At 35.1% G+C, this 8,680-nt stretch overlaps 1 protein-coding gene across 4 annotated transcripts in view; it reads left to right on the plus strand.

Moving 5' to 3' along the window:
* CNTN6 (contactin 6) overlaps nucleotides 1-8,473 on the plus strand; it is a 365,092-nt gene extending 356,619 nt beyond the window's left edge. For all 4 annotated transcript variants that reach the window (XM_071211969.1, XM_071211970.1, XM_004449587.5 and 1 more), the window contains 3 exons: nucleotides 5,146-5,258; nucleotides 6,937-7,105; nucleotides 7,953-8,473. In XM_071211969.1, the coding sequence (XP_071068070.1) occupies nucleotides 5,146-5,258; nucleotides 6,937-7,105; nucleotides 7,953-8,056 (386 nt within the window). In that variant the 3' untranslated portion in view covers nucleotides 8,057-8,473. The remainder of the gene's footprint in view (nucleotides 1-5,145; nucleotides 5,259-6,936; nucleotides 7,106-7,952) is intronic.
* Nucleotides 8,474-8,680: the final 207 nt, after the last annotated feature.

Here is an 8,680-nt window from a genome sequence, read left to right on the forward strand (position 1 = left end):
CAAGTGCCAATGTCATTATTTGGGGGAAAAAAAGTGATTTTAAAAAATAGTGCTGGGAAAACTAGATATCACATGCCTAAGAATGAAATTGGACCTCTTAATTCATATCATATACAAACAATAACTCTAAATGGATCAAGTACCTAGACTTAAGAGCCAAAATCATAAATGTCTTAGAAAAAAAATATAGTGGGAACCTTCATAAACTTGGATTTGTCATGATTTCTTAGTTATGGCATCAAAAGCATGAACAAGAAAAGAAAAAAAGGGATGATGTATACTTCATCAAAATTAAAATCTTTTGTATATAAAAGGACATTACCAAGAAAGTGAAAAGACAATCTACAGAATGGGAGAAAATAATTGCTAAACAAAACCTGATAAGGATTTAATATCCAGAATATATAAATAATTGCTTTACCTTAACAGCAAAAAGATAAAACAACAACAACAACAACAACAACAAAAAAAAATTAACAATGGACAAAGGACTTGAAGAGACATTTCTCCAAAGTTAATATACAAATGGCCAATAAGCACATGAAAGATGTCCAGCTTCACTGGTCTTAAGAAAATGCAAATCAAAACCACAATGAGATACCACTTTATATCTATTAGGATAGCTGTTCTTTTTTTTAAAAAGAAGAAGGAAAAAACAGAAATGAAGTGTTGACTAGGATGCAGAGAAATTGGAACCCTTATATATTGTTGGTGGAATTATAAAATGGCGTAGCCACTATGTAAATCAGTTTGGTGGTTCCTTTTGCTATGACAAAAGATAAAAAGGAGCTAGTGGGAAAGAGACCTCAAAACAGAAGGAACAACATTTTCAATGCTTTGCAAGTGTTTGTTTTTGTTATTGCTATTGATGATGATGATGGTGATGCTGCTGCTGATAGTGTTTGTTTGTTTTTTAAGTAAATATCTGTGGTTCACTGTAAATATTGTAGCTTAGTGAAAATCATCTATTTCCCAATGACAACCAAGGGGTACTACCAATATATTGGGATACACAGAAACATCACTTAAATGGAATTTAGATTTACAATTAAAGGAAGAAAAATATTTACATCGGTTCCAAAAGGGGGAGGGGGGACTCCTGCTTATATCAAGAGAATAGACACAGTAACAGTGTTTGCAAATTCTGGTTTAATTTGGCCTCTGATGTTGACTGACTGGCATTCTATACTAGATTCTTTCTTGCAATCAATCCATATTTAGATGTAAGGAAGAATTAAGCTTTTATTTCATCTTGCACTTATGTTCTTTCTCTTTTGCCCAAATGTCAACCCCATGCTGTTACTTAGAAGTGCAACATAAGAAGTTGTTTTAGAATTGAGTTCACAGTATGAACTACAGTTGAATATAAATGCCATCTACAGAAAAATTGATCACAGGGAAACCATTAGAGCTGTGGAGGGCTAGTTTAATGTTGCTCTGTCATTTGATTAATTGACAAGGACTTAGTCTTTAGAAATTGCCTGGAAACATAAAATTACAAAAGTTCTTATTTGTTGGGTCTACCACTGACCAATTAGGTGCAAACACCCATGGCATGTGTTTCACATTATCCATATAACAAACAGTGTTTTGCTTTTTTAGAAAAATAAAATTTCAATGTAATTATAGGTATTTGAAATCCAACTTAATTAACCACATCAAACTCATGAAACCAGAGCTGTTAACAGATTTCAAATTAAGGTGGTGGCCTTCTAAAGCAGTTTTCAGAAACTATTTTTTCTTTCAATGCCAGATATAAGGCATTGACACTGGATACACACCTATGAACAAAGATAAGAAAGGCTAACGACTTGAACATCTACCAGGTAATTAGCTAAGATTCTACCATTTTAATCTCATTTTAAAAAGCACCTAAAGGAGCTGATGTGGCTCAGTGGTTAGGCATCACCTTCCCACATGCAAGGTCCTGGGTTCAATCCCTGGCCCTGGTACCTCAAAAAAAAAAAGATAATAAAAAGCACCTAAAGAACCCAACTAAGAATGATATAAGTATAATTATGAATATATGCTAATTATACTTAAGTGAAACATTAGCAAACTTCAGAATTTTATTATTAGTAAGAAACACTTATAACACAATTGAAATCTGATTGTCATACCACCACAGTGGAGAGCAGCTCTTTTCAAAAAAGAGAATTAACAGTTAATGAGCTCTTAAATATATACCACTAACCAAGTGAGGGATATTTCATACTTCATTTCACATAAGTTAAAAATCCCATAACTATGTGCTATTAGTCACATTTCAAAGATGAGGAAACCGTGGCTTTTAAAAGAGACTGGATACAGATTCAAGTCTCTCTGACATCAAAGTCCAACTCTTTCTACCCTCTCCCCTAAACTTGAGGAAAGTAGCCAAAGACAGCTGGCAAAGGAGGCAAAGTATAAAATTTGTTATTCCTCCCAAGATATTGGAATTTTAATTCTTGATAGAGCTCCTCTTGCTAAATGTCCATGAAATAATTTACTTCTGCTTTGGTAGATGAGTGCAAACATTTAGTGTAATAATGAGGTCACGAACTGCTTGTTCACACAGGTGGAAGAAGTCAGTGCTTTCTTCCAGCCTGCTGCTTAATCAATGGACTTGTATTGTTGAAAATAGTACATTTTCACTAAAAAAATAGAAAGAAAAAAGCAGACACAATATATACAACAATAGATGAAATCTTATTTGTGGCATATTGATTATATGATGTTGCTAATGTTAGTGCTTAGTTTTAGACACAGAGATAAAATAATGTGTCCAAAGTGTATACTAGTTATTAAAATTTTAGCATCTCGTGAGAATATTGATAATATCTCTTGTATAGCTAAACAAAAGATTAGAAAAGGCACTTTGGGATCAGTTGAGGGAGAATAGTTACAAACCATTACTGTTTCCATCCAGTCCCTAAGAAATGCATCTATTGACAAGAGTGCATCAAGAGCTTACTAAATATAAAACACTCTAGCCTTTAATTATGGTTGGGTTTATATTGTCAAGAAATATGCTAGGGCATAGTCAATCCAATTGTCTTGTCTATCTTTAAAATCTGTATGGATTGCTCTGGGTTTGGGCATGACAGCTGGCTTTTATTGTTAGTATACTAAATGGATTGGCCACATTGTGTCACCCATGGACCTGCCTGCAGCCCAATATGCTATCAATATGACCTGAAAATAATGCATGATCCTGAGCAGTTTTTCTTCAGCCATACTAATTTATTCAACAATTATGAGTTGTATGCTTCTTGTGTGCCAGGCACTATGCTAGAGGTTGGTAATTAAGAGCTGACTTAGGCAGAGCCCATACACACAAGGAACATAGACACAAGAGTAGCTATAATCTGATAGGATAAATCCATCATGAAATATGAATTCAACCCTATGGAAGCCTAGTGAGAGACATTATTCTTCTCTCTGCCATGTCCCAACTATGATGTAAATGGCTGGGTAAATAATAATATCACAGTAGGTTTGAGTAGGCAAGGAAATGTATGGTAATGCAATACAAGACACTCTGGATTCAGCAAGATATGAATGAAGATATGAATCATCCAGTGACATGAAAGAGGTTAAATAAGTTGAGTCAGGATTTTGGAAGAAATCATTGCCATTCCATCACCATAATAATGAGTTAAATTTGATGTGTATTCAGCCCCACCAATTCAAATAAGATGGCAAAACTTCTTGTTAGACAGTTTCATCCATGTCTCTACTTTCCAGATGAATTCTTTTTAATCCCTCCAGTTCCTTAAATGTCAAAAATAATCATATGGGCTCAAATCTTTGAGAAGCAGGATGATGGCATGGAGAAATACTCAGATGGAATCAGTAGACAAAGATTCTAATGGTCTCAGCCATTCATTTGCTGTATGCTTTTGGATATATGGCTCCCCAATCTGGTCTCCAGTTTCCTTATATGCAAAATTCTCTAGTTGGACTAGATCCATTATTTTAGAAGGTTAATTCTAAACCCCTTATTCTTTAGTTTACACCACCTCCCTCCCAGGCAACATTGACCTTACGGAACTAAATTCCAGTTTGGAGTAGACACCTTTTAGGATGTTCTCCTAGTTGGTAATGATTTTCCCTTTCCTCTGTTCCCAACAGTTATACTGAATGACATGCCCCATTCTCACTTTTAGGACACAGTTGATTGGGCAAGGAAAGACATCTGACCAACTTAATCCAAGCATCAGGGTTCTCCTGGGAATTATAGCCTAGGCTTTCTCTGAACTGGATGAGCTTTAAAATCTCAGGTATTAGGACAGTCCTGTTTTCTGCCACATATATTGAGAATGACAAAAAGGTGGTCTAATTGGTGCTAGTCTAGCTTAGGGTTTGTCAATTTTATTGATCTTCTCAAAGAATGGAAGACTATATCATTGATGTGGGGGCAGTAGCCACTGGAGGTTCTAAGGTCAGGGAGAGGGAAAACAGGTATAATACGGGGGCATTTTCAGGACTTGAAAATTGTCCTAAATGGCATTGCAATGACAGATGCAGGCCATTATATATCTTGCCATAACCTACAGAACTGTGTGGACAACAATGTAAACTACAATGTAAACTATAAACCGTGCTTAGTGGTAATGCTCCAAAATGTGTTCATCAATTGCAATTAATGTACCACACTAATGAAGGATGTTGTTAATGTGAATAAATGTGGACAGTGTGGGGAGTGGGGCATATGGGAATCCTCTATATTTTCTATGTAGCATTTATGTAACCTAAATATCTTTTTAAAAAATTAGAATTAAAAAAAGGAAAACAATGGTTTGCAGTCTGAATTTTGCTTGATGTGCTGATTAATAATAAATCAAATATAGATAATAGGTCTCTTCATTTATTTGTATGTGGTAAACAAAGTTAGCAGCAGTGATTAATAAATTAATACTGGATATGCAATAAACCATTATTCATTCATAGGTTTGTCATGAAGACATTCCAAAGTGAGCAGAATTTGAAGGAATTTGCTTACCTTGGTGAGAATTAATACAGTATTTCAAATGACACTGAAAATATTTTAGCTCCTTCTAATGCTACTCAACCATGTCTTACTTTTTACTTTTCATGTTGATGGGTCATACAGTAACCATGAACTGGTTAATATTCATATGGATATTATGATTCTTTTTAAAGCTCCAAGCCAACCACCAGCAAACATTGCCTGGAAGTTGACAAACTCAAAATTATGCTTGAACTGGGAGCATGTTAAAACCATGGAAAATGAGTCTGAAGTGTTGGGCTACAAGGTGAGCATTTAGTTTTCCCTCTAATCCTATCAGTTAGGTTGTCAAGTAACCAGAAATGTCACATCTAAATAGAAAGAAAAGTTTATGTGTACAGAAGCATAAGATTTTTTTAAAAAATAATTTTGAAAACATTTAGCATTTTGCCTTCACAATCTTAGTTGAAAACATTTTATATTCTCAAGCCCAGCAATATGTCATGGAACATCAAGAAATAAAATTCTATATTGTAATTTTTTTCTTCAAGTGACTCCTTTCACCATCAAAATGTGATAGTTTATGCGAGTAGTAGATGTGGGTGAGAATGAGGCTAGAGAGTATATTCAAATAGAATTTACAGAACTTGGGCTGAAGTAAGATGTGATTTTTACAAACATAAACCGAATTAAAAAAGAGTATAGTCAAGTAACCAGAGCAAATTATTTTCATCAATGTTAACAGACATCATCTCTTGACAGATACCTAGATTCAGATATTTGAAATGGGTCCAAACTAAACAGTGGCATTGCAGAGCAAGCTCTGGAGATAATAGACTCAAGCTATTTAATTAATAGAGATAAATCTCTTATTTCAGAGGCATTAGCCAAAAATTAAACTTTTCACTTAACAAGGACTACTAAATTGAAAGAAAATGCATTACCTGGATATTTCCATCTGATATAAGATACGATATATATATTTCACCTTTGTAACGATGTTTTTTTCTTTCTTTATTTTTTTAATATTACATTAAAAAAATATGAGGTCCTCATATACCCTCCACCCCCTCACCCCACTCCTCCCCCCATAACAACATTCTCCTCCATCATCATGAGACATTCATTGCACTTGGTGAATACATCTCTGAGCACCGCTGTACCTCATGGTCAATGATCCACATCATAGCCCACACTCTCCCACAGTCCACCCACTGGGCCATGGGAGGACATACAATGTCCAGTAACTGTCCCTGTTGCACCACCCAGGACAACTCCAAGTCCCGAAAATGCCCCCACATCTCATCTCTTCTTCCCACTCCCTACCCCCAGCAGCCACCATGGCCACTTTCTCCACACCAATGCCACATTTTCTTTGATTACTAATCACAATAGTTCATGAATAGAATATTAGTAAGTCCACTCTAATCCATACTCTATTCTTCCATCCTGTGGACCTTAGAATGGTTGTGTCCACTCTACATCTATATCAAGAGGGGCCTTAGATTTCAGATGGATGCTGGATGCAATTCTCCTGCTTTCAGTTGCAGGCAGTCTTGGCTCCCTGGTGTGGTGGTTGACCTTCTTCACCTCCATGTTAGATGAGTGGGGTAAGTCCAATAAACCAGAGTGTAGGAGTTGCAAGTCTGTTGAGGCTCAGGGCCTGGCTATCACATGGTCAGTCCAGAGATTCAGGTCCCCTGGGTATACATTAAACCCCAGCACCAACTACAGTTACAGTAAAAGTAAAAGGAGAGATTTGTGGCAAAGATCACATCTAAGTCCAGCACCATCGCACAGAAACACAAACTCCAAAGTAGGGCCAACTGAGATGGCACTGAACTCCATCTGCCATGACCATAGAACCTGTGGGTCTCTATAGCTCTCAGGAGAACCAATACCTGGGGTTGTAAATGCTTCATGCTAGCTTCAGAACCTTGCAAAAGCAACGTGTCTGTGCTAACTTGATTCACCATTTTATTCAGATTCTGTACAGGCAAAACAGACAAAGTAAAACCCATATTTTGGAAACAAACAATACATCAGCTGAGCTCCTAGTTCCATTTGAAGAAGATTATTTGATTGAAATAAGAACAGTCAGTGATGGTGGGGATGGAAGCAGCAGTGAGGAAATTAGGATTCCAAAAATCTCAAGTAAGTTGAGTCACCATTGCTCTTGTAGATTTCAAATCTAGACACGTGCAGCCTGAAATCGGGAGTCTGAAGAACTTTCCTACTCCTCGTTTCAATATTGGGTGAAAAAAGTAAAAGGTCTGTTTCCAATATAGATTTTGAACAAAATGTGATGAGCCAATTTTTCTTGAAATAATCCTTTAAATTTGCAACATGTTTATACATCATACATAGTTTTATGTTTCTTTATTTGAAACTCAAAAGAAAAAAACCCTGCTTGTCATTGGTGCATAATTTCATGATTCATTCATTTGACACCAAAATCAGAAAGTTTTCTCATGGATACCTGTGAGCAGTGATGGCAAATATCAAGCACATACACACACATTTCCATTCCCATATTCATTACTGACATCACTAATCTGTTGTGATATTCATATCTGAATTACATTCAGCTGAGTTACAGCTTCTAAATCTGTTTCAATACAATATTCTAGGCAGCTAACACCAAATAATTAGAGTTAGCATGTAATAATAATTTACTATTTTACTTTAGAAAAATCACACACTCATCTGCCTGAAGCTGAGGCTAAGTGAAACCCATCAGACACCCAAATTGGCCAATCATAGTCCACCCTTTTAGATCAGCTTGTTCAATTTAGTCATTTATCTTTCACATTTTTGTCTTTAAAACAGCCATCCTAGAATAAAGGGTAAAGACACTTCCTAAAATTGACTATATTCTGAGTGAAACAAGTGTAACAAAATATACTATTTAATGATAGTATACATTTAGTGTCTTAAAGAATTAATCTACCAACTTCTTTCACTTTTTCTCAAGGTCTTTTCTTATTTTTATATTTTGCAGGTTTGAGTTCCAGAGGAATTCAAGACTTAGAACCTAGCATCAATTTTCTGTCAGTTGTTATTGTGATTTTTTACTGTTTTGCTATTCAACCACTTATACAATAAATAAAACCATAAATCTCTGAGGGTTTTTTGAAAATAGATCATTCTGTAAATAAGCTCTCTAGCTGCCAGTCACAGACACATTCTTAATACAGACTTGTTTGGAAAGGAGAAAAAAGGTATATTATGAAGATCTTGTAAATATCTATGGTACATTAAATAAAAAGATTTTAAACACTTTTGAGTTTTAAAGTTCACACATGGTTGCATACATTCAAATGGTGCCAAATCTATGGATTTATAACTACTATGTCTTCTAAGTGACTTATATGGGAATGTAAATAATTCCCCTTGATGTTGATGATAAATATGAAATAGGTTTGCAGTTACCATATCTTATATATGCATTTTGAAGTGTTCCAGGCAAGTTACTTCAGTATTAAAAAATTTTACCCTACTTGGAAATGAAAAGTAATTATTTATTTATAGCTTGGATTCTTTAAAATATAAGTTAACCCAAAGCATGGTGTGTTTTAATATCTCTGAATCAAGTTGGGACAGATAATGTTTGTACCCAATAATATATAAATACATGGTATTCTTTGCAATTCACTTTTCTAGGAGGTTCAGAAGAAATAATAGCTCAAACATTCTTCTTGGTAAAGAAAAAAATGGAGGAAAATGAGC

Source organism: Dasypus novemcinctus, chromosome 26, assembly GCF_030445035.2.
Source record: "Dasypus novemcinctus isolate mDasNov1 chromosome 26, mDasNov1.1.hap2, whole genome shotgun sequence".
In the NCBI taxonomy this organism is placed as follows: domain Eukaryota; kingdom Metazoa; phylum Chordata; class Mammalia; order Cingulata; family Dasypodidae; genus Dasypus; species Dasypus novemcinctus.